Source organism: Raphanus sativus, chromosome 8, assembly GCF_000801105.2.
Source record: "Raphanus sativus cultivar WK10039 chromosome 8, ASM80110v3, whole genome shotgun sequence".
Lineage (NCBI taxonomy): Eukaryota > Viridiplantae > Streptophyta > Magnoliopsida > Brassicales > Brassicaceae > Raphanus > Raphanus sativus.
Window position 1 is genome coordinate 278,292 of NC_079518.1, and position 21,288 is coordinate 299,579.

The window sequence follows — 21,288 nt, forward strand, 5'->3', positions numbered from 1 at the left end:
ATTCTTTTTAGTTTGAGCGCTATTTTATCATGAAAACCACATTATCTATTTTTTTATTTTTATTTTTAAAACGTAAAAATAGGCGGTTTATTGTGGTTGACTTGGGTCAAAGAAATGGAGAGTGTAAAATTAAACCAAACCGCCGAGGAAATTCAATAAATATCTCTCTCTCTCGAGTCCTTCGCTCGCTTTCCGGTAGAAAGAACTACAGTTTTCCCAGTTTTCTCCGCCTCGAATCCTTCAATCTCTCTATTGTTTATTGATCGGAGAGCTTAGTTCATTCAGGGAAAGTCTTCCAATTACAGAAGCACTTCGTCTATTATTGGAAAGCAATCGTCTAGAGATTTTTTTTTCTTATTCTGTATATAACTGGAACACTAGGGTTTTATCGAATCGATAATTGATTCGAGTAGTCTCGGAAGAAGTAGGACTTGTTGTTCTTAGTCATAGTCGATGAAGATGGATATTATTGTTGGAGTAGACGAAGATGTTCATTTATTAGATCCCGACCTCTTGCATCTCCCTTCTTTGTCTCCTTCTCCGCGCTCTCGTCATATTGCTGATGAACTTTTCTCCCACTGGCTCTCCCTCCCTGAAACTGCCTCATTGGTACTTCTTCCTTTTTTTTTCTTTCTGAAATATGAATCTGTGTCTCTCACAATTGTTTTCTCCGTAGGTCAAGTGTTTGATTGATGACGCTAAATCTGGAACACCAACTAAGAGTTACCCCACCACCATCAATGTTCCTGGTCCAACAACTGCTTTGCCATCTGTCTTTCTCAGCAACGGCACTCCCCCACGCAGCTCCCCTGGTTCTCCACGCTTCTCGAGGCAGAGAGCTAGCCCTCCATCTCTCCGCTCTCCTCTGAGATCAGTTAAGGAACCTAAGCAAGAACTCGTTCCTCAGGTTTGTTCTCATTTCTATTTAAACCCTTTATACTTGTGCTACTTGAAATGCACTTGCCTTTCTCGTTATTGTAATTGTCGTCTGGTTATCTATGTTTTTCTTGATTGGTCTTTGAAACTGAGTCCTGAGTCTTTGAAACTGTGGCTCTCTGTTTTTAAATACTCCTTATACGATGATATTTTTTTCTTTCTGCAGTTCTACTTCCTCAATGGGCGTCCACCAGCGAAAGAGCTAAAGGAGCAATGTATATCCATGGTTGATCATTTCTTTAGTAACTCTATTGACGGACTACATATCGATGGTAATGCTTTCTTTCAAGTTTTTGTTCCTCTTGAGGAATATTTAAGGAAACTCATGTTATCATTCATATGCCTCTTGCAGAATTCAAATCTGTTACGAAAGAAGTCTGCAAGCTCCCTTCTTATCTTTCTCCCGCGCTTTTCAGAAAGATTGATACCGGTTGCAGCGGTGTAGTTACAAGGTAGCTCCATGCGTGTTAACTTTTATGTATAATAAGTTTGCTCATAGTAGTTGAAACGCATGTATGGTGTGTTTATGTGTATGTTTTCTTCTCTTTTTTTTTTAGTTTCTGGCACCTAAAAGTTCATTTGAGTAGTTGGTGCTTTACTAACGTTTGCTGATTGATCTGCCATTGTCCTCAGGGATGCATTTATCAAGTATTGGATTGATGGAAATATGTTGACTATGGACACAGCCTCCCAGATATATAATATACTAAAGCAGCAGGACTGCAAGTACCTCAGACAGGTCTTTTTGTGATTCTTCTACCGCTTTTCTGATTTATTTTCCAACAATTGACTTCTCTTTTTGTCTAAACCATAGCACTAAATATTTCTATCTTTTCTTGGATTTGGCCACAGGCAGACTTCAAACCACTTCTGGATGAGCTTCTGGCAACACATCCTGGCTTACAATTTCTGAACACTACATGCGAATTTCAAGAAAGATATGGTAGGACTCATTTATTTGTGACAGTGATTTCATGGGATACATGTGGTGAAGTCTAGGGGATTTTTCTTTTCAATGTTAAATAAGACGTTTATGCAATTTTAAGTTAACCCGCATCTCTGGCTGTACAAATTTTCATAAATCGTTTTTTCTGATGCTACTTTTATGGGCATTGTCAGTAAAGCGAAAGAGCACCGCAAATATCTGAATTTTTCTTGTTATTTACATTTGGTACTAGTACTAACGTTATCCTTCATTGATAACCCAGCTGAAACGGTCATCTACAGAATATTTTACTACATTAACAGATCCGGAACTGGCTGCCTTACTCTTAGAGAGCTGAAACGCGGAAATCTTATTGCTGCTATGCAACAGCTTGATGAAGAAGACGACATCAATAAAATTATTAGGTGAGTTTGTTTTTCTTTTTTTCATACCCTTTCAAATAAACCCACAGGAGATGTATAATGTATTACATTCGAGTGGCTTTGTCACATATATATCATTAAAACAGTGCAAAAGGAAAGAGCTATATGGTTATGGTTTATGCCTTCATATGGTTCAATCATTCACAATCATGTCGTCTTTTGATTTTTCAGGTACTTCTCCTATGAGCACTTTTACGTGATCTACTGCAGGTTCTGGGAACTTGATGGTGACCATGACTGCTTTATCGATAAGGACAATCTCATCAAATATGGTAACCATGCCCTTACCTACAGGATTGTTGATAGGATATTTTCTCAGGTTGGTTCCCGAAATATGGTAAAGCTACGTTATAGTCTGACAGGACACTTTTCACTTGATGTTGACCCATGTTGTGGCTATGTTTCTATCTTAGGCTCCTAGAAAATTTACGAGCAAAGTTGAAGGGAAGATGAGTTATGAAGATTTTGTATACTTCATTCTCGCCGAGGAAGACAAGTCATCTGAGCCTAGTCTTGAGTACTGGTACACAACAACACTCCCCTCCTTGATAATATTGGTTTTTTTTTATGAAAGAATTCCCATGGTTTTAAATTACAAAATCATGATTTATATACTTCAACTAAACTAAAACCAGTGACATATATGGACATCTTTGTCCGCTGATATTGTTACAGCCACAGGATCTCTGTTTATACTGACAGGCTATCAGAACCTAAAACACTCATGTTGAACCTCTGTTATGATATACTATCAGGTTCAAGTGCATTGACTTGGATGGAAATGGGGTGATCACTCCAAACGAAATACAATTTTTTTTCGAAGAGCAGCTGCATCGCATGGAATGCATAACCCAGGAACCTGTTCATTTCAACGATATCCTATGTCAGATCATTGACATGATTAAACCAGAGGTTAGAAACTATTCATATGATCGTTTGATTTCTCCGAGCTGTTTTTTATATGGTCGTATTACTTGACAGGAGGAGAAGTGTATCACCCTCCAGGATCTGAAAGGATCCAAACTTTCAGGAAACGTCTTCAATATACTCTTCAACCTTAACAAATTCATGGCTTTCGAAACACGTGACCCTTTCCTCATTCGCCAGGTAAGTTTGGCTTTTTGTAGGACAAAAATTTATGACTATATTAACTACTAAAAGCAGGTGGTTGGGCTTATTGTAGCTTAAAAAAAACTATGTTTTGTATTTAATTGTTGTAGGAACGGGAGGATCCAAGTTTAACAGAGTGGGATCGCTTCGCTCAGAGAGAGTATGTGAGATTGTCAATGGAAGAAGATGTGGAGGAAGTCTCAAATGGGAGTGCGGATGAACCACTGGAACCTCCATTTTAGTTCCGAGTGGTAAGTTGACACTACTTCTAAGTTCTTAACCAAAACATCCACATGTGCAAATGCTTCCATGGGATATAAAATCCATAATGTATGAGACTCAGTAACCATTTGATTGATTGCTTTCAGGTCCCTGATCAGAGATTGGAGTTTAAAGCTTCTGGGAGTGGGGGAGATTCGAAGAGTGCACATTTCTTGAAAAACAATTTTGTCGCTAAACATTACATTTGAAGAGAAAAAAAGAACATTTTATATAGAAGATGCAGATCACGCGTTTATAATATGAGACACAGTGAGGATTAGATACTGTTGGCCGTATAAGGAGTATAGATTGTTCATAATCTTGTGGTTTCCTAACGTTTTGATTAGTTGTTTAGAAAAGAAAATGGGAGTGGTTAGTGTTAATTAGGCAGGAAGTCAGGAGAACAGAGAGGTTTTCGTCTTAGTTTATTCTCCTAGCAGCGAAATAAAGTCATCTCTTGAAGGAGCTCTCAATGAGAACTTTCAAAACATATGGGCGAGTAGTAAAATCTTTGTATACCATGAATGAAACACCACATTTGCGTCCGGTTTATTTAGCCGGTCCGGGTGGGTATGGAGATAATTTCTGACTGGAACTTGATACGCATGCATATGCGTATGACGCCGTGAAGGCAGGTTTAAACATAACTAAAAACATAATTAAGTAAATGACATTAAAGCAGTGAAAGCAGTTGTTAGTAAAAAACAAAAGACAAATTAATTATTATTGGGTAATAATTGATAGAAATAAGAAATAACTTACAGAAATCATGTATAAGCGCTTGTGGTGTTTGTTTACTCGAGATTCAAAATGTTTCAAAATTTTAGAAGCAAACACGCGGGCTTTTTAATTAACACAACACACATTCTTCCGCTCATCAAAATCAGCATCTCCCGCCAATTCTTCCCCGCCAATTCTCCAAATAAATAAACAATGGAACGGAGATGAATCGACGACAAACTACATTACTCTCTCTCTCTCATTCTCCGCGGCTTCTGTCATCTACTAGTCAGCTTCCGTACACCAGCAATGGCGAATTTCACCAAGATGCAGATGAATCCATGGGTTCTCCACCTCCAGAAACTCGATTTGGAGCTCAAGTGCCCTCTCTGGTGAGTGGTGGAGTTAATTTTTTTTTTTGTCTGGGTGTTCTTCGAATCATCATCGTAACAATTGATTTAATTGCATATTTTGCAGCTTGAAATTGCTAAATCAACCGGTGTTACTTCCTTGTGACCACGTATTCTGCGAGTAAGATTACTTATCAATCTCTCTCTCTCTCTCTCTCTGGTTACTATTTAGCGATTATTCCTCCACGTATTTGATTTCAAATTGATTCTGGGAATTAATTTATTTTGGGCAGTTCATGCATAGATGAATCAGAATCAGGATGTCCCGTCTGCAAATCCAAACATCCCAAAAAGGGTAAAGTCGAGATTTAATAATGTGCATCTCTCGTTTTAAGATTCTTCCTAGTAGTGAGAAATCTGTAATCATGTTGCAGCTCGGAGAAACCTTCATTTCATGGAGAGTGTCATAGGCATCTACAAAAGCTTGAACGCAGCCGTTAGTGTTCATCTCCCACAGTTACAGATTCGGAAGAATGATGTTGGATCTGACAAGGAGGATGTGATCAAGAGAGGTGGTGACTCTTCTGGTCATGCTGGTGACTCTCCCCTCCCAACCTCGGAAGAAAGCAATCCAAGACCACGACCTAAGCAGATGCTAGAAGATAATCTCCAATCATTTGAGTTTGAATCAGAGAGTGACGCTGCTGGCAATCACGTAAGAGATGCATCACACACACACACACTTACTTACCACGATTAACAAAATGTTTATATTGCCTTGTTTTTTGGCCATAGTTGACACTTGACAGCATTTAAAGATGTGTATTGATCTTCTTTTTTATTTCTTGCTGCAGACACCTGAAAGTCATATAGGACAAGCTGCAAAAGGTGTGAGTGACATCTCTGCTTCTGGCCAGCTTAATAAGGCTGCAAGGAGGCGAATTTGTGGTGATCATCATGATTCTCCGCTTCCATTATTGTCCCAAGAAAGCACTCCAAATCCTAACAATGCTCAGGATCTGACTCTGCCTCTCCTGACCGAGAGCCTCCGGTCATATGATTTTTATCCTGATGCAGACAATGATCATGCAAAATCACATAAACATCAGGTGCATTCTCGTTTTAGATTCATTACCCTGTTCCTCAAGTATGATTCATTCAAAGTGGTGTACTTCGTGTTCTGAGTTATTATCTGACATGTGTTTCAATCTTGTTTTTCTTTTCCACTAGTTACCTGAAACTCTCCAAGCTGCAAAGAGGAAGTGTGAAGCAATGGAAAATCATCAGAAAGTCTCCAAGAGGCAGAAAAACCTGATGCAACAAGCTGCTGAATTCAAAGACAACTACACTGCAAACTCTGATGATCAGCTTATTGGAAACACCTCTAAATCATCTGATTTGACCCCATCTGTAATTACAGATCAACCATCATCCAACATAACCATATGTGGATTCTGCCAATCTGATAGAGTATCTGAGGTAAAAAAGTCTTTCTCATCTCCTGTGATCTAAGCATTTTGTTCTTGTACGATTTACTCAGTTGGCTGGATCAATATTTTGTTAGGCCACTGGAGAAATGCTGCATTATTCAAGAGGAATGCCAGTTGTTGGAGATGACATACTCCGCTCCAATGTTATCCATGTCCATAGCGCATGTATTGAATGGTATACAAAACTTTTACCATTTCCCAATCTAATCTTTGTTTCCTAAAAATCCCTTGTATAGAATTTGGCTTGGAGTATTAAAACCCTTTTGAATGATAAAAGTACTAAAAGCAGCTGAATGAATTGTTCAGGGCACCACAAGTTTACTTTGAAGATGACACAGTGAGGAACCTGAAAGCAGAACTTGCGAGGGGATTGAAAATGAAGTGCACTAAATGCAACCTGAAAGGGGCTGCCTTAGGCTGCTATGTCAAGTCCTGCCGCAGGAGCTACCATGTTCCATGTGCACGGGAGATCTCCAGATGCCGGTGGGATCATGTATGTTTTGCCACATTCTTTACATTCTCATCTGCATATATAGTAATCAATTAGTTACCACGGTTCCAATTCCAATCTGAATCTTTTGCTTTTTCATTACAGGAAGATTTTCTTTTGCTTTGTCCGGTTCATTCTTCTGTCAAATTCCCGAACGAGAAATCTAGACATCGCACATCCAGAGCTGAGCCCTTACCGAAAATGTATCAAATCTCTTTCAGCATTTTTTTGATAAGACTATTTATTTTTCATATGATACTAACTAATAATCCCATTACCTTTTCTCTCAGGAATCCTGCTGAGCTTTGTTCTTTGGATAAGAAACCTGATACTACAAGAGATCTTGTTATCTGTGGATCAGCACTCTCTCAGGGCGATAAGGTCAGTACTTACTACTAAGCATGTTTTCATACCATAAGTCCCCATCCTTTGTGGATAAAAGAGCTTTTGCAAACAAATAGACTAATCTTCTCATTGCATTGCTTTTCCCCAGCGGCTGATGGAAAAGTTGGCTGCTAAATTCAATGCGACCATATCAAGGTACTGGAACCCAAGTGTTACACATGTGATTGCTTCTACAGACGAGAAAGGAGCTTGTACAAGAACTTTGAAGGTTCTTATGGGTATCCTCAATGGCAAATGGATTATCAACGCAGACTGTGAGTTAAATTGCTCACTCAGGATTTTATATGCTCTTTACTTTTACCAATAGTAAGTAGATATTTATCTTTACATGGAACGACTGTAATTGTTTCCAGGGATGAAGGCAAGCCTTGAAGCTTCTCAACCTGTTGATGAAGAACCATTTGAGATTCATATTGACACTCAAGGATGTCATGATGGACCAAAAACTGCAAGACTCAGAGCAGCAACTAATGTAAGCATATCATACAGAAAAACTAAACTGAAAGTGTTTTTTTTTTTTTGATATCTCACAAGTTATTTTCATTGACAAGCAGAAACCAAAGCTCTTTGACGGCATGAAATTCTATTTCTATGGAGACTTCTTTAAAGGATACAAAGAAGACCTTCAAAATCTAGTCAAAGTCGCTGGTGGTATGATCTTGAAGACAGAGGAAGAGCTAAGCGGAGAAAGCATCAACAATGTGGGTGACCAAGGATCATCACCGGTTGTTGTGTACAACATTGATCCTCCACCTGGATGTGGTTTAGGTGAAGAAGTCACGATTATTTGGCAACGAGCAAATGAGGCTGAAGCTTTATCTACCAAAACTGGATCAAGGGTCGTTGGTCACACATGGCTCTTGGAGTCCATTGCTGGTTATAAGTTACATCCTATGATCAGCTAACTTAATATAAAGAACAAAATAAATGGTTCAGTTACTTTCACCATATAAGTAAGATTGTTTTTTGTTTACTCTAAACTTTTATAAGATAACAAAAAGATTCGTGATTGTAGGCAAATAAAATTATTTCATCTGATTATCTTTGAATATCTATGGAAAAACGAAACTAAAATAACGGTGCTGCACTTATTTGAACATTTTGCTTAGTTGGTACTGTAGATCATTTTTTTGTGTCTGATTTTTATTTGATTGCTCGCTGTAGCATATACAGTACTTGTTTGTTTGGTCTGAAAACAAAAAAAACTTTTTATTCATAAATCTCTTGATATAAGATGACATGAAAGGGAAAGCAAAAATAAGAATCACAATCAAAACCATTCTCTCTTATTCATGGGTGGGTGCTTCTTCTTGGTCCGAGAAGCTTAAATCAAAGTTTTGCAGTGTAATGATTTAGGCCACATAGTAGATGGAGTTTGGGAGCTTGAAGGTTCTCTTGGGAAGAGGACAGCCTGCAAAACTGCTCCATTGGCTTCCCATCACTCCCCAGACTCTGTAACCAAGACCCATCAACCATGCTCTCTTCTCTGACATGTACTCTTTAACTTCCTTGTGCTCATCTTCTATTCCCCTGCATTGTTCAGTAAATCTAGTTTTAGTACACCGGTTATCTAATCCGGTTAGAGCAAACCAGAATCATTAACTTGAGTGGTGTACAACCTTGTTTTTAGCTTGATTTTAGTTTAGAGAATATATAAACCAAATAGAGGTTGTTTTTCAATATCCAGTTTGACTCTTGTACGTGAGTGTATTAAAGTAGATATCAAACTATTCAATGCTTATAATTGGTTTCTATGGGTTTGTTCGGTTTAGACAATGTATAAACCGAACAGAGTTTGGTTTTCTGATCTCCGGTTTAGTTGTACCTGAGAATGAGGTTGGACCAGCCATAGTAACCAGCTTGGATGAGGTTGTCAACGGTGGCAGATCTGAGATATTCTTTACGGGAAGAGACCAAGAAGATCTTGATGCCTCTTTCTCTGATGTCTTGGTACAGTTTCACCATGTGTGGCACTGCTGGTGCTTTCCTCTTCCTCATCCAGTCCTCGAATTTAGTAGAGTTCAATTTCTCTCCTCTGTTTTCAATTCCACAATCACATCATTAGTCTCATCAAACAAGATTAAAACCCGGTTATCTTAAACCGGGATGAATTAGCGAGCTAGAATGTATATTTTACCCAAAGTAGCCATTGTTCTCGTGGTAAGGAATGGTAGAGAGAAGCGTGTCATCAATGTCAAAGATCCAAGCGTCCATGCCATCACACTTGGTCTTGGTACAGCACATGCTCCCGAAATGAAGGATGACCTCATCAACGGCTCTCTCCACGTCGTCCTCGTACTGCGATGACGTCATGTACTTCTTGACGTGCGACACGCACTCCTGAGGCACCACATCGAAGTTTCTGATGTTGTGTACTTCCACGTTGATCCTCCAGCTTTCGCAGTAACGTTTCAAGTTCGTCGAGACCCCTGAAGAAACAATACCGTTTTGGCTTGAAGATGAAGACAGTCCTTTGAGCTGGTTCAAGATGTTCCAGTCACGAGCTGAGACGACTCCGACCAAGAGTGAGGCTAGTGCTAGAGAAAGAACTATGGATTGGTCCATGTTTTGAAAAAGAAGTGCTTTGGATCTCTTTGAGAGTCTGATCACAAGTGTGTGTATGTAAAGAGGATTTTATAGGTAGAGAAGAGTCAAAGTACGTAGCCCTAGAAATAAAGAATTAGAGAAACACAAATCTAAATCCAAGTGTTTGGCGTTTTGTTAATTTTTTTTTCCGTTTTGTTAATTTTTGAAAATTTATTTGTAGTTTCATTTTCAAATTCGTTTAGTTGTGATCGTTGTTTACTATGTAATGCATGATATGAAGTTTTTAATTAATAATTAAATATTTAACAAAAGATACATGAAAATGCTAAGATACTAACATGACTAGGATCCAAAAGAGATATCACGGGACAAATTTAATGATCCAGTCTCCATTCAAAGTAATTACACAACAAATTATTTAATCTATTTTTTTATGGCTTTATGATATGGAAATGACAGGAGAAATATAGATACAAAATTAAAGGTACGTGGTCAGGTTATGGTGACAAATTGACTGACGAGTAGGAGGAATACAAGCACATGGAATTTAATTGTTTAATAAATAAATACCGGTGAAACCCCGATTGTATAGTGATTTGCTAGTGATGAACGGATGATAGATGTAGACGACGTTTTAAATAACATTGTTTGATACACAAACATATATATACATACAGAACGTGGCTAAACATGACACTCAAGAACAACTCACACTTGCCATTTTTGCAGATATATGTAATAATTGCTAGCACCAATAATTCGTTACGAGTTGACAATTTGAACACTCGATTTTGTTGAAATCTGAGATGCCATCAGTTTGTTCACATGAACAAACCATGTGAAGAATTGACAAAAAAATATAATCGTTATTGCCATTCCATAATTTGAGAGTGGTTCGTCAGTAAATGACGAAGGGAATGAAGGATTTTTTCTAAAATAGTTCAAACATTTCAATTCTAAGTGGAACAATGGCACATCTATTATAAAAAAAGTGTTTTTTCTTTTTTGTCTTGAATAAATTTATCATTTCATTAAAAAAAAATTGAGTCACATCACACGTGCATTATAGACCCTAACTTATCATTATCACTTATCACTGATCGGAGTTTGATTTAAAATCCCCAACCGTGGTTTACTTCAGTTTACTTAAATCACTTTCCATTAGCCAAAAACAAAATGTTCTGAATATTGAATATGGGCTTCATGGGCTAGCCCAAACTCTATGCTTACTGCTAATAGCTACTCCTTTAATGGGCTTATTACTGAGCCCGTTAATAAACATTTAAAGGCTCATTTATATTGACGGCCCATATATTGCGGCACTCAATCTTACTGTGCACCTACCAACACATCACGCGTCGTCTCTAACCCTACAACCCTCTCTTCCTGTAAACGAGAAAATAAACACGGGAGCTCCTCCTCCATTGAAGTCACTCGCGAGCTTCCTCTTCAGTTTCCGAGGTTTTTATCCTTCCCTCTCCCTCCTATATCACCAATTTGGGAATAAAACCAGGGTTTTGTTTCTGGTAGCTCATGTTTATAGGGTTTATGATTTACTTGGATTATGATTAGGGTTTGCTACGTATCCAGCTTTAATTATTGTGATTCGTATGAAGATATATTGAGTTCTGCGCTGAGCAAATGTTCTCTATCTGTGTGGTTTCGGTTTGTACACGATTAGGCCCTCTTACTTGCTAAATCTTAATGGCATCCATGGATGAGTCTTATATGTGCTTTCTACTCATCGTTTTTGTTGCAGTTTCGGTTTAGAGAGTTATGGGAGAAAGCCAGGCCATGGTTGCTGAGGGCTATAATGCTTCTGCTGCTACCGTGGAATCGAATGTTGTTGATTCTTCTCAATCAGTCACTAATGTTTCTTTGGTCAATGGGACTGGCCCTGAAGGTGGTGGTTCTGCTGCGCCAGTTGAGAATGGGAATGCAACGGAGAATGTGCCTGTAACAGCTCCAGGAGCAGGGCATGTAGACAATGCGGGTAATTTTTTTTTCTCTATTCACTCGTGTTTTGTGAGCAGTTAGTTCTTTCTCTGTAGACACATCATTGGGGATTGATTTTTTTTTATGTTAACTTGGATGATTTAATTCTTTGCTTATTTATTTTCTGTTGTTATAGACTCTGCTCTTTCACCAGAAGAGGAGCGCCTATGGAGTATTGTAAGGGCTAATTCTTCAGAGTTTAATGCTTGGACTGCCCTGATTGAAGAAACAGAGAGGATAGCTCAGGTATCTGTCGATTTTCATAATTAGTTTACTTGTCCTTTATTTACTAAGCTTTGACCTATGGAAACTTCTGTGTGGCTTTCATGGTTAATTATGTTTCCATTAACTTATTTGCTAGTATCTGAATCTTATAAGTCGCTTTCATAGGTACTTCTTTCTTTGATCAAGATAGGTAATGTTTTCTTGCTTCCCTAATTACAGGACAATATAGCAAAAATACGGAAGGTGTATGATGCTTTCCTAGCTGAATTCCCTCTGTGTTATGGCTACTGGAAAAAGTATGCGGATCATGAGGCTCGGGTGGGGGCAATGGACAAAGTCGTGGAGGTTTATGAAAGAGCAGTGCTGGGGGTGACATATTCAGTAGACATATGGCTGCATTATTGCGTTTTTGCCATCAATACATATGGGGATCCAGACACGATCAGAAGGTAATGAGTGCTTCTTCTTCTATTTGTTTGTGTATTAATAGTTTGATTGGTTTTTCAGTTACTTAGAAAAATGATTTTTGCCATCTAACCCTTTTCTTAGATTGCTACAGCAAGTTCTCTCATTTGTGGCGGAAAGATCTGATGGAAATTGTTTTAAAAATATTTATTTTCTTTAATGCAACTCACTTTCTTTTTGTGGTGAATCTGCTCCACTTTTCGTGGTGCTTTATGCTTCTTTTGCTTGAAAATTTTGAATTAAAAATACCTGTTTTAATTGTCACCCTCCCATCGAAGTGTATCCATACGAAAAATGCTGCTGGGAAGATCTCAACCAGTTTTGGGCTTTAGGTAGCCTCTGACTACTCGGTTTTGGCCATGGTATGCTTTTACCAGGAAGGTAAATGCAGTGTTTGGCAGTTTTCTGCATTCAAAGAGTGAATCCCTTTTTTTTCTCCATAGAACTTGTGCCTCTTTATTGATTGGACGTGCCTGTGTGTCTTTCAGCGTATATGACATTCTTTTTTCTCTTTTGCTCCTGCAGCCTTTTTGAACGTGCTTTGGTTTACGTTGGAACTGATTTTCTGGTCTCTCCATTGTGGGACAAATACATTGAGTACGAGCACATGCAGCAGGCCTGGAGCCGACTTGCCATGATTTACACCAGAATATTGGAGAATCCTATTCAGAATATTGATAGATACTTCAGCAAGTAAGTTCAAGTGACTTCATCAATCAATTTTCTTAGCACTCTGACTGTCTGGATAATTCATGTGATTGCAGTTGTTACGTTGAAAATAATTTATGTTGATTTAGTATTAGCCAGGGTTCTTCGGTTATGCTCAAAATTTTTCATTGTCTTTCTGATGTGTCTGTTACCTCTTTCGTTCTGGCATTATTCTGTTGTTGATAATTGATGTTCTTGCTACAGCTTTAAGGAACTAGCTGAAACGCGTCCTCTGTCGGAGCTAAGGAGTGCTGAGGAATCTGAAACAGTTGCTGTTGCTAGTGATGCGTCTGAAACTGCACCATCTGAATCTGATGGAAAGGCAGATGAAGGAAAATCTCTAGCTGATGGTACCTCTGAACCATCTAAATTGGAAAGTGCTGGTTCAACTGATCCTGAGGAAATGAAGAAATTCATTGGCGTCAGAGAAGCCATGTATATCAAAGCCAAAGAGTTTGAATCTAAGATCATTGGTTTTGAAATGGCTATAAGAAGGCCTTATTTCCATGTGCGGCCTCTCAATGTAGCAGAGCTGGAGAATTGGCATAATTATCTGGACTTCATAGAGAGCGATGGAGACTTCAATAAGGTATCGTTGTGCTTAACTCTCTTATATGTGAACATACAAGTACTTTTGTAGATTAAGTCGTACCTCTGTAATATTATTGACCTACAGTTAAGTAGTATCTCGTGCATCATATGCTTGCTTTATTGGGTTTCCATTGGATCAAGCAACTTTTAAATGGGAAATAACTGGGACCAAAGCATGGGCCTCTATTTGGTAACTTTAAGGCTAAGTAGTAAGTATTTCACATTCTTAATTTGTCAAATCTTTTTTGGTACGTGAGTTATCGTTGTTAAAAGTACCAATGTTATTAATGCAGAGGTCTTCATAACAATCTGTCTGTCATACTCTGTTCTACTTGTGGAGTGTTTGTTCTTTCTATGTTTACATATTTAAGTTTTAGCAGTGATCATCATCTATGCTTTACATAAGATTCTTTTTGAATAGGTGGTCAAGCTGTATGAGAGATGTTTAGTTGCCTGCGCAAATTACCCTGAGTACTGGATTCGATATGTATTAAGCATGGGAGCTAGTGGAAGTATGGACCTTGCAGACAACGCCCTTGCTAGAGCAACTCAAGTCTTTGTCAAGGTATGAAACATGTTTCACCAAATCTTTGGGTAGTTTAATCTTATTACTTTGTAGAAAAGACAATAAACTACTTTGGCGTTCTTGGTTATTTATTTGCTTTCTTTCCTGTGGCAGAGACAACCAGAAATCCACCTTTTTGCTGCTCGATTAAAAGAGCAGAAAGGGGATATAGCTGGTGCTAGAGCTGCATTCCAGTTACTGCACTCTGAAATTTCTCCCGGGCTTCTTGAAGCAGTAATTAAACATGCAAACATGGAACAACGACTAGTAAGTTTTTCATGAGCAACTAGTAAATTAGTAATTGAAGAACTAGCATAGGCTATCACCACTGTACTGTTCCTTTACTCCTAATCTTATTTGTAGGGAAATTTGGATGATGCTTTCTCCGTGTATGAGCAAGTGATTGCTGTTGAAAAAGGCAAAGAGAACTCTATATTACTGCCGCTGCTGTATGCGCAGTATTCAAGGTTCTCATACTTGGTATGTCGTCTACTAACTAAGAGTTTGTAAAACCGATGTCTTAACTCCTTTTGTTTAGCTTTGTTGAATGAGTATTTAATGGGTTTGGCTTCTTACTTTCTTCAATAATATTTTCAGGTTTTACGTGACGCTGAGAAGGCTAGGAAGATTATAGTTGAAGCTCTTGACCACGTCCAGCCGTCAAAACATTTCATGGAAGCGCTGATTTTTTTCGAGACCATTCTGCCACCACCAAGAAAGATAGAGTACCTTGACCCACTCGTTGAGAATTTGATAAAGCCAAATGTAGACACCCAGAACACTCCAAGTTCCACTGAGAGAGAAGAGATATCGTTAATCTATATAGAGGTAACGGGCAAAAGGAGACCAATCTCTTCTTCTAAACTTAAGTCTTCTCAGTATCTAAATTATTGTGTTTAATTATCTTATGCGTGTATGTCTTTTGCAGTTCCTGGATCTTTTCGGAGATGTTGAGACCATAAAAAAAGCGGAAGATCGGCACTGTAAGCTCTTTTTACCTCACCGGAGCAGGTCAGAGTTGAGAAAGCGTAGCGCAGATGAGTTTCTCTCTTCAGATAGGACGAAATTGGCCAAAACTTACAATGACACTACGCCTGCTCAGCCAGTGTCCAATGCATATCCAAATGCACCGGCTCAATGGTCCGGTGGTTATGCTGCACAGCCTCAAGCTTGGCCACAGCCACAAGCAGCTCCTGCACAACCACAGCAGTGGAACCCTGCTTATGGCCAGCAGCAGGTAATTGAAACCAGCTCGTTTACTTCATTGCTTAGCTTCTACTCTTATTCACGTTTCCATTAATCACTTTAGGCTGCGTATGGAGCATATGGTGGCTATCCCGCTGGCTATGCTGCTCCACAAGCACCAACACCCGTGCCACAAGCCGCTGCTTATGGCGCATATCCTGCTCAGGTAACTGATTATGTCTAATAAGAGTGATTAACATAGCCGCAAGTTGTTTAATTAAATTTCTTTTTTTTCATTTGATCAACTAATGGACTCGTTATCTATTTGTGAAAACTTCAGGCATACCCAGCTGCAGCTACAGCACCAGTGGCTGCCCCGGTCCAGCAACCCGCGGCTGCTGCTCCTCAAGCTTACTACAACACGTACTACTGAGTTTGTTGGTGTTACTGGTCCTTAGCCATTTGCTCTTTAGCTACTCAAGTCAGTGTCTGACTCTTGTCTGGATGCTTACATGTCTCTCCCTTAGTTTTACTTTCAAGTTGCTTGGATTTTCGCCGGTTATGATACAGAATGTAAGAGACAAGTTTGAATTAATGGGCCGGTTAGTGCGGTTTAATAGACAGTCAGAATTTGCGTTTTTGCTATATTCCCCCCATATTGATTAACATGTCTCCACTTTGAAAAGGAAAAAGAAGTAATGGGCATCAAACTATAAAACATAGTTTGAGCGTCGATCCACACTCTCAGTATATAAAATTAAACGTCTTAACGAAAATCAAACATTTTCTAAGATAAAAGGAAAACACAATGTAAAGATAATCTTACAAAAGGAACAAACTTAGTTACAAAGCTACAGTAACATGCGCAACATTTTTTTTTCTTTTTTTTTTACATTTTTTCTGCTGTCTTTTCAAATAACTGATCAAGACACATGCTTCGAACTTCTTTTTTTTTTTCTTGTAGTAAAAGGTCGCAAACTGAGAAGGCCATCCGAACTAGAGACATTCCGCAGTATAAAAGAAAGATGACACCAAGCTTGTGAATGGGAAAAGCTTCTCAGATTCTCTAATCGCACACACCGAGAAGAACACTATAAAGCAGAGCGAGCAACCGGAATGGAATGGATTACCCAAAGAAACAGAAGAAGGTGAATCAGCCGACGCTGCGAGATCCGTCTGTGTGTATGTATATAACCAGTTGAGAGCCCTCTGCCTAGCATTCTAATGCATAAGTCTGCACCTGTTGTTCATATTTTTTTGAAGGATGAGAATCAAAATAATCATATGTTAAAACAATTTTAACAAGATCAATAATTCTACCTCGGCCAAGTTCTCCTCAGGTGAGCTGTTTGGTGCAGTGAGGTTGGAAGCAGCAGCTGTGTTGTACCGGAAGATCCTAAGCTTCCCCTCCTGTGAAAAGTATTTTTAACAAGTCTTAAGCATATGTCTAATTGAGGAAATAGTTTGCACGTTATTGGATCACATCACTAACCTTTGTACCATAAACAAGACCTCCTCCAGGAGAAGGATGGAAGCAAGCGACATTAACTTCATCCTCTGCGCTTGGAAGTATTCTCACCAATTCCATATCTGAAACTCTGTAAATCTAATTATGGAAGAGAAAAAAAATCAGTAAATGATTGTTTCAAAGTTTATATAGTATAACATAGGATCTGCAAAACTACTTGAGCATAAACGTTACCTCCAACACTGTGAAAAAATGTGATGTTGTTTCTCCATCACTCACAATGCTCCTCAAAAGAGAACCATGACGCCGACCATATGCAAGCAATATGTGCTCGGAGTTTGGAGAGAACTGCACGCAAAATCCTAATTGTAAAGTTCTTCATCACAATAACACTAAACAGATACACCAAATTATTCCTACAGGTGACTCACCTGGATAGAGGTCAAGCAATGTGCAGCCCTAATTGCCCGTGAAACAAGTACTGAACCGAATCTGTAGACATACATAAGACACACTATCGTTAGTTTCCTGTTATATTCCCTTTCAAAAGTTGAGAAATGTAATTAATAACACTTACGTTTCCTTTTCGAGAGAATACACACGAAGTTCATACATGACTTGATGTGCTGTGACAGGATGCCGAGTAGGGGAAGTTGCAAGGCCTGAATCTTGTTGGACCAGAGTCTGCAAACCAGGATCTGCCTCAGCATGAGGAATAACACATGCTACACAGGCCGCTAAATATTTCCCACATGGAGAAAAATGAGCTCCCATTTCACTGCAAAGACAATGTAACAAAAGTGAAATATTATTTAGCATTACGATCATCCAAGATTTTATACAACTATACTAAGGAGAAAAATTTACCTGCAAAGAACAGCGTGATGTATTGCTAATCGGCACTTGTCGGACCTTAGTATTGCACATGGGTCTTTGATGTCATGTGACCACACTCTAAGTTTGACAGTACAAGGCAACTCTGCAGCAGCAATGGAAGTAGCCAGTTCAGACGGGAGTCTGTTCACCACAGGTTGAGCTTCAGTTCCTTCCTGTTGAGCGTTACGAGAGGGAAGACCTCCTGCTAAACCAGATCCTGCGAAGCGGGTTCGGTCCCTGGTGTGGCCGCTTGCAGAAACTCCATATAAGTTAACACCACCAGGAATTTCTAATGACGCCACTGCAGCCTCTAGACTGGCTGTGGATGAATGAGATGCTGAAGAAGAACCTGCATGAGGAGGAGCTGTGCCACTACCACCAGTAGGAAGAACACCAGCCTGGCTTTGAGCCATCAACCACCCTTGTAGAAAAGGTAACTCCCACGAAACTCTGTCTCTGGAGTGAAATAATTGCTGAAATTGTCCAAAATCAAGTAAATCTGACTGACTTGACACTTGCCTGGGAATTCTATTTCCTCCAACAGGTTGAGCTTCGTCTATATCCATAGCATCAACAGCTGTGGTCGAAGCTCTAGCTCTAGCTAGGGAGTTTTCTGGGACATGAGGGGATCCAGCAAGATCGCCGGACATAGCCAAGGGAAGAGGAGGAGGTGGAGGAGTAGACATTGTTCTGCTGCTGCCGTGTTCTACTGAACTTTGATTACTCTGAAACCTTGATGGAGCACTCCTTGGACCAGTAGTAGCAGTGGAATGTTGGATTCTTGGATCATCAGGAGAATATGAAGGCAAAAGCAAGTACGGTAACGGCACAAGTGGCAGTTCCGCTGCCATACTAGTATGACTGCCACTCTGCGTGTTGGTGAAGAAAATAGCAGGAGGTGGATATCGCAAATAGCCTGGAGATGTTGCTCTAGTCATTGCGGAATCTGGTGAATCAATGTCAGTCACCTGCCATTTGCAGTTAAAAGAGTAAGCCCACAAAGTGGCAGAACACTGACACAATCCTCACAATATGTAGCTCACCTCTGCAGTCAAGAGAAGAGGAACCCCATGTGGATGAAAGTGTACAGCTCTCAGGGAGCGCCTCGTCTTCAAAACAATTGCTGGTGTTGAGTCCTCCCCTGTCTTATCGTAATGCCATATGTGCAACTTCAAAAGAAGAAAAAAAGTATTAATCAAACTTTAAGAAACCTTTATAACAGATATTTTACTCTGAAAGGATAGGCTGCATGCAAAAGGCAGTAAGATACCTTATGACCAGATGCAACAGCAAGTATATCACCTTCAGCGTGGAAAGCTATAGAAGCAATAGGTCGATCTGTTTAGGGAAAAGAAGAAGAGGAGGACGATAGTTGATTATATGCCCCAAAAAAAAAAAAGAGGAGAAAGAACAAAATGCCATAATGCATAGCACTTACAGAAATCATGAGATCTAATACAATCTGAAGTTTTTGCATTCCACAAGCGCACCTCATGATCTAAACTTCCACTAGCAACTATTTCTGAGTGGCGTGGGTGGAATCTGACCTGCATGGAAGAAGTCAATAGCATTAGATACTAAAAGCAGTAGGCTAACGAAACTTAAATCATAGCAAGTGTTGTCTAACATGCTACACCTTAAACCAAAAGATAACAACGTTGACACCTATCATCCAACCTCTACATAACCAATCAGGAAGTGACAAGACAAATAGAGCCACCAAATTCATTTCAATTAGGTAATACAGCTATGGTCAAGCAAAGCCACTACCTAGTAACTATGGGAAGTCATAAAAATTAATGAAGAAAAGAGAAATAAGATAGAAATTCTCTAACTCACCACCCATGGTGTCCTCCGGTGGCCGCTCAGAACTTTTAAGCATTTTCCAGTCTCACAGTCAATAATCTTAACAGTGTGGTCACCACTACAAGATAAGTAAACCTCATTAGCGATCTGAAACGATTCATAGTACAACAAATAATACTTACTGCGTAGAAGCAAGAGTTCTTCCATCAGAACTAAAAGCGGCTGCAATAGTTGACCTCGGAGGAGGCATAAGAGGACAGTAGGTAGCAGACAAATGCTGCAATGACTCTGCCTCAACCCTACATACAAGGAGAATGTAATCCACATCATAAACTAATCTTCACATAAGATACCATGAAATAAGAGGCAGAAGCAAGGTAGGTACCATGAAATAAGATTATGTCTCTGCTCGCTCACAGGTTCCCTACTGGTTCCACAGGGTGAATCAGCAGCAGTAACACATCGGCGGCTAACTCCCCATCGTTTCCGTGGCACAGACTTTGTTTTAGGTGAAATCTCTCTCTGAACCAGTAACCTGAAGATGCTCCTAGACCTGAACAATCAGTAAGATCCAAGCAGATCAGAAGCTAAAAGAAAGAAAGAAAAAAGTAATCTAGTTCAAGATTCATTCCCAAGCAAAACTGCCTTTTAAAATTGCTGAAACTAATGTCATAGTATTCGTTCTGAGCATATAGATAAGGTGCCAAATCTGATGAAAACATAGAGATCTGTCGCTTTAAGAATAACTACATAACCATCCAAAAACAGCCATCTCCTATAGATCTCTTCAATATGAACAATAGTAGTCCATAATTCAGATGCATCAAAAAGGGTTCCTTCTTCTTCTACTTTCGATTCCATTTCCACGATAATAATAATAGTAATAAAGTTATGACCTTTGGCGAGCCACTGGTTTTGGTGAGGGCTGAGGAGAAGGTTGATCGTGTGACCACATAGATTCCGTCATCTTCAAATTCACATCGAATCCATATTAGATGCTAAATCTGAGATCTCCCGTGGCAATACACGCCAATTCGCCCCGATCTAAATTTTCCTAATTTCCTCGGCGGCGGCGGCGGTGGCGGCTCCGACCTCAACGTGATGGGTTTGATTTCTGATGAAGAGGAGGGACGAAGAAACCTAAAAGGAAAAAAAAAAAGACACGATGCCTTGTCTGAGAGAAGGAAGGTCTGGTAATAAACGATTTTTTTTTTTTATTTTGCCTCAGCTCTTGATTATCTAGACTCCTCCTACTTTTCTATTTTAAATGATACCCCTGTATTTTCTAATATCTTTAAATTAAGACCTTAATATTGTTACTTAACTCGTATAGGTAATTCCATAATAGACATATCTCTTACTTTTGAAAATACAACTCGTTAAGTAAAACAAACCAGCCTATCATAAACAAACCTTTATACAGACCATGATTTACGACACATGACACAACTTTTGTCGTGGACAAATTAATCATATATAGTACATGGATAATATGTTTTTCTATTTTAGGCTCTTGTGTTTTCTTTTAAAACATACTACTTGTTATTGGCTTCTTCTCGTTTGCCCTTGCATGTTAATTCACCATAAATACAAAGTATTATACTATGGTATAGCACATAATCTTGATTGGTAAAAGCTCAGTCGTCTTAGTATAGATAAATCTGTTTTACCAAGCTTGCTGACTCTATTCAAATCGTTTTTTTACATTTTTTTTGTTTCTTTGGATC

The 21,288-nt window shown here is 39.1% G+C and overlaps 5 protein-coding genes across 6 annotated transcripts; 3 read left to right on the plus strand and 2 right to left on the minus strand.

The window, feature by feature from the left end:
- Positions 1 to 322: 322 nt before the first annotated feature.
- On the plus strand, positions 323 to 4,005 carry LOC108818858 (probable serine/threonine protein phosphatase 2A regulatory subunit B''epsilon). Its single transcript, XM_018591805.2, has 13 exons — positions 323 to 609; positions 677 to 907; positions 1,103 to 1,208; positions 1,289 to 1,388; positions 1,570 to 1,675; positions 1,789 to 1,879; positions 2,145 to 2,286; positions 2,476 to 2,623; positions 2,718 to 2,827; positions 3,060 to 3,216; positions 3,286 to 3,411; positions 3,525 to 3,665; positions 3,783 to 4,005. The coding sequence occupies exons 1-12, from the start codon at positions 454 to 456 to the stop codon at positions 3,654 to 3,656; spliced, it is 1,605 nt and encodes a 534-aa protein (XP_018447307.1). The 5' UTR covers positions 323 to 453; the 3' UTR covers positions 3,657 to 3,665; positions 3,783 to 4,005.
- Positions 4,006 to 4,617: 612 nt separating this feature from the next.
- Positions 4,618 to 8,171, plus strand: LOC108818763 (BRCA1-associated RING domain protein 1-like). Its single transcript, XM_018591699.2, has 13 exons — positions 4,618 to 4,787; positions 4,873 to 4,926; positions 5,039 to 5,100; positions 5,180 to 5,460; positions 5,600 to 5,854; positions 5,976 to 6,224; positions 6,310 to 6,410; positions 6,542 to 6,728; positions 6,831 to 6,928; positions 7,016 to 7,106; positions 7,219 to 7,384; positions 7,484 to 7,602; positions 7,685 to 8,171. Exons 1-13 carry the CDS (start codon positions 4,705 to 4,707, stop codon positions 8,033 to 8,035), a joined length of 2,097 nt encoding a protein of 698 aa, XP_018447201.1. The 5' UTR covers positions 4,618 to 4,704; the 3' UTR covers positions 8,036 to 8,171.
- A 151-nt stretch (positions 8,172 to 8,322) lies between these two features.
- Positions 8,323 to 9,746, minus strand: LOC108818757 (acid phosphatase 1-like). Its single transcript, XM_018591691.2, has 3 exons — positions 9,268 to 9,746; positions 8,956 to 9,165; positions 8,323 to 8,660 (listed from the first exon to the last, which is right to left on the minus strand). Exons 1-3 carry the CDS (start codon positions 9,693 to 9,695, stop codon positions 8,483 to 8,485), a joined length of 816 nt encoding a protein of 271 aa, XP_018447193.1. The 5' UTR covers positions 9,696 to 9,746; the 3' UTR covers positions 8,323 to 8,482.
- Positions 9,747 to 11,005: 1,259 nt separating this feature from the next.
- On the plus strand, positions 11,006 to 16,049 carry LOC108822169 (pre-mRNA-processing factor 39-1-like). Of its 2 annotated transcripts, XM_018595193.2 has the most exons (13): positions 11,006 to 11,138; positions 11,437 to 11,670; positions 11,809 to 11,918; positions 12,117 to 12,346; positions 12,888 to 13,055; positions 13,275 to 13,659; positions 14,083 to 14,226; positions 14,341 to 14,493; positions 14,590 to 14,706; positions 14,824 to 15,054; positions 15,155 to 15,463; positions 15,536 to 15,637; positions 15,752 to 16,049. In XM_018595193.2, exons 2-13 carry the CDS (start codon positions 11,454 to 11,456, stop codon positions 15,842 to 15,844), a joined length of 2,259 nt encoding a protein of 752 aa, XP_018450695.1. In that variant the 5' UTR covers positions 11,006 to 11,138; positions 11,437 to 11,453; the 3' UTR covers positions 15,845 to 16,049. The 2 variants fall into 2 exon arrangements, with proteins under 2 accessions (XP_018450695.1, XP_018450696.1); XM_018595194.2 differs by lacking the exons at positions 11,006 to 11,138; positions 11,437 to 11,670; positions 11,809 to 11,918 and adding an exon at positions 12,641 to 12,743 and having other exon boundaries at positions 12,206 to 12,346.
- Positions 16,050 to 16,177: 128 nt separating this feature from the next.
- Positions 16,178 to 20,764, minus strand: LOC108822168 (uncharacterized). Its single transcript, XM_018595192.2, has 14 exons — positions 20,458 to 20,764; positions 19,947 to 20,114; positions 19,744 to 19,860; positions 19,595 to 19,679; positions 19,194 to 19,302; positions 19,026 to 19,093; positions 18,799 to 18,924; positions 17,747 to 18,723; positions 17,457 to 17,657; positions 17,311 to 17,371; positions 17,114 to 17,227; positions 16,904 to 17,017; positions 16,732 to 16,821; positions 16,178 to 16,651 (listed from the first exon to the last, which is right to left on the minus strand). The coding sequence occupies exons 1-14, from the start codon at positions 20,526 to 20,528 to the stop codon at positions 16,625 to 16,627; spliced, it is 2,328 nt and encodes a 775-aa protein (XP_018450694.1). The 5' UTR covers positions 20,529 to 20,764; the 3' UTR covers positions 16,178 to 16,624.
- Between the last annotated feature and the right edge of the window lie 524 nt (positions 20,765 to 21,288).

Bases quoted from the DNA above. Each gene is read 5' to 3' on its own strand.
- LOC108818858 (XM_018591805.2), top strand. From the start codon at position 454: ATGAAGATGGATATTATTGTTGGAGTAGACGAAGATGTTCATTTATTA. The intron at 2,287-2,475 runs GTGAGTTTGTTT...TTGATTTTTCAG, and splicing joins GACATCAATAAAATTATTAG to GTACTTCTCCTATGAGCACT. The intron at 2,828-3,059 runs GTACACAACAAC...ATATACTATCAG, and splicing joins GAGCCTAGTCTTGAGTACTG to GTTCAAGTGCATTGACTTGG.
- LOC108818763 (XM_018591699.2), top strand. From the start codon at position 4,705: ATGGCGAATTTCACCAAGATGCAGATGAATCCATGGGTTCTCCACCTC. The intron at 5,101-5,179 runs GTAAAGTCGAGA...ATCATGTTGCAG, and splicing joins ATCCAAACATCCCAAAAAGG to CTCGGAGAAACCTTCATTTC. The intron at 6,411-6,541 runs GTATACAAAACT...TGAATTGTTCAG, and splicing joins CATAGCGCATGTATTGAATG to GGCACCACAAGTTTACTTTG.
- LOC108818757 (XM_018591691.2), bottom strand. From the start codon at position 9,695: ATGGACCAATCCATAGTTCTTTCTCTAGCACTAGCCTCACTCTTGGTC. The intron at 9,166-9,267 runs GTAAAATATACA...AATTGAAAACAG, and splicing joins GAGAACAATGGCTACTTTGG to AGGAGAGAAATTGAACTCTA. The intron at 8,661-8,955 runs GTACAACTAAAC...TGAACAATGCAG, and splicing joins TGGTCCAACCTCATTCTCAG to GGGAATAGAAGATGAGCACA.
- LOC108822169 (XM_018595193.2), top strand. From the start codon at position 11,454: ATGGGAGAAAGCCAGGCCATGGTTGCTGAGGGCTATAATGCTTCTGCT. The intron at 15,055-15,154 runs GTAACGGGCAAA...TGTCTTTTGCAG, and splicing joins TATCGTTAATCTATATAGAG to TTCCTGGATCTTTTCGGAGA. The intron at 15,638-15,751 runs GTAACTGATTAT...TGAAAACTTCAG, and splicing joins ATGGCGCATATCCTGCTCAG to GCATACCCAGCTGCAGCTAC.
- LOC108822168 (XM_018595192.2), bottom strand. From the start codon at position 20,528: ATGACGGAATCTATGTGGTCACACGATCAACCTTCTCCTCAGCCCTCA. The intron at 20,115-20,457 runs GTCATAACTTTA...CTGATTGTTCAG, and splicing joins AAACCAGTGGCTCGCCAAAG to GTCTAGGAGCATCTTCAGGT. The intron at 19,861-19,946 runs GTACCTACCTTG...CCTTGTATGTAG, and splicing joins AGACATAATCTTATTTCATG to GGTTGAGGCAGAGTCATTGC.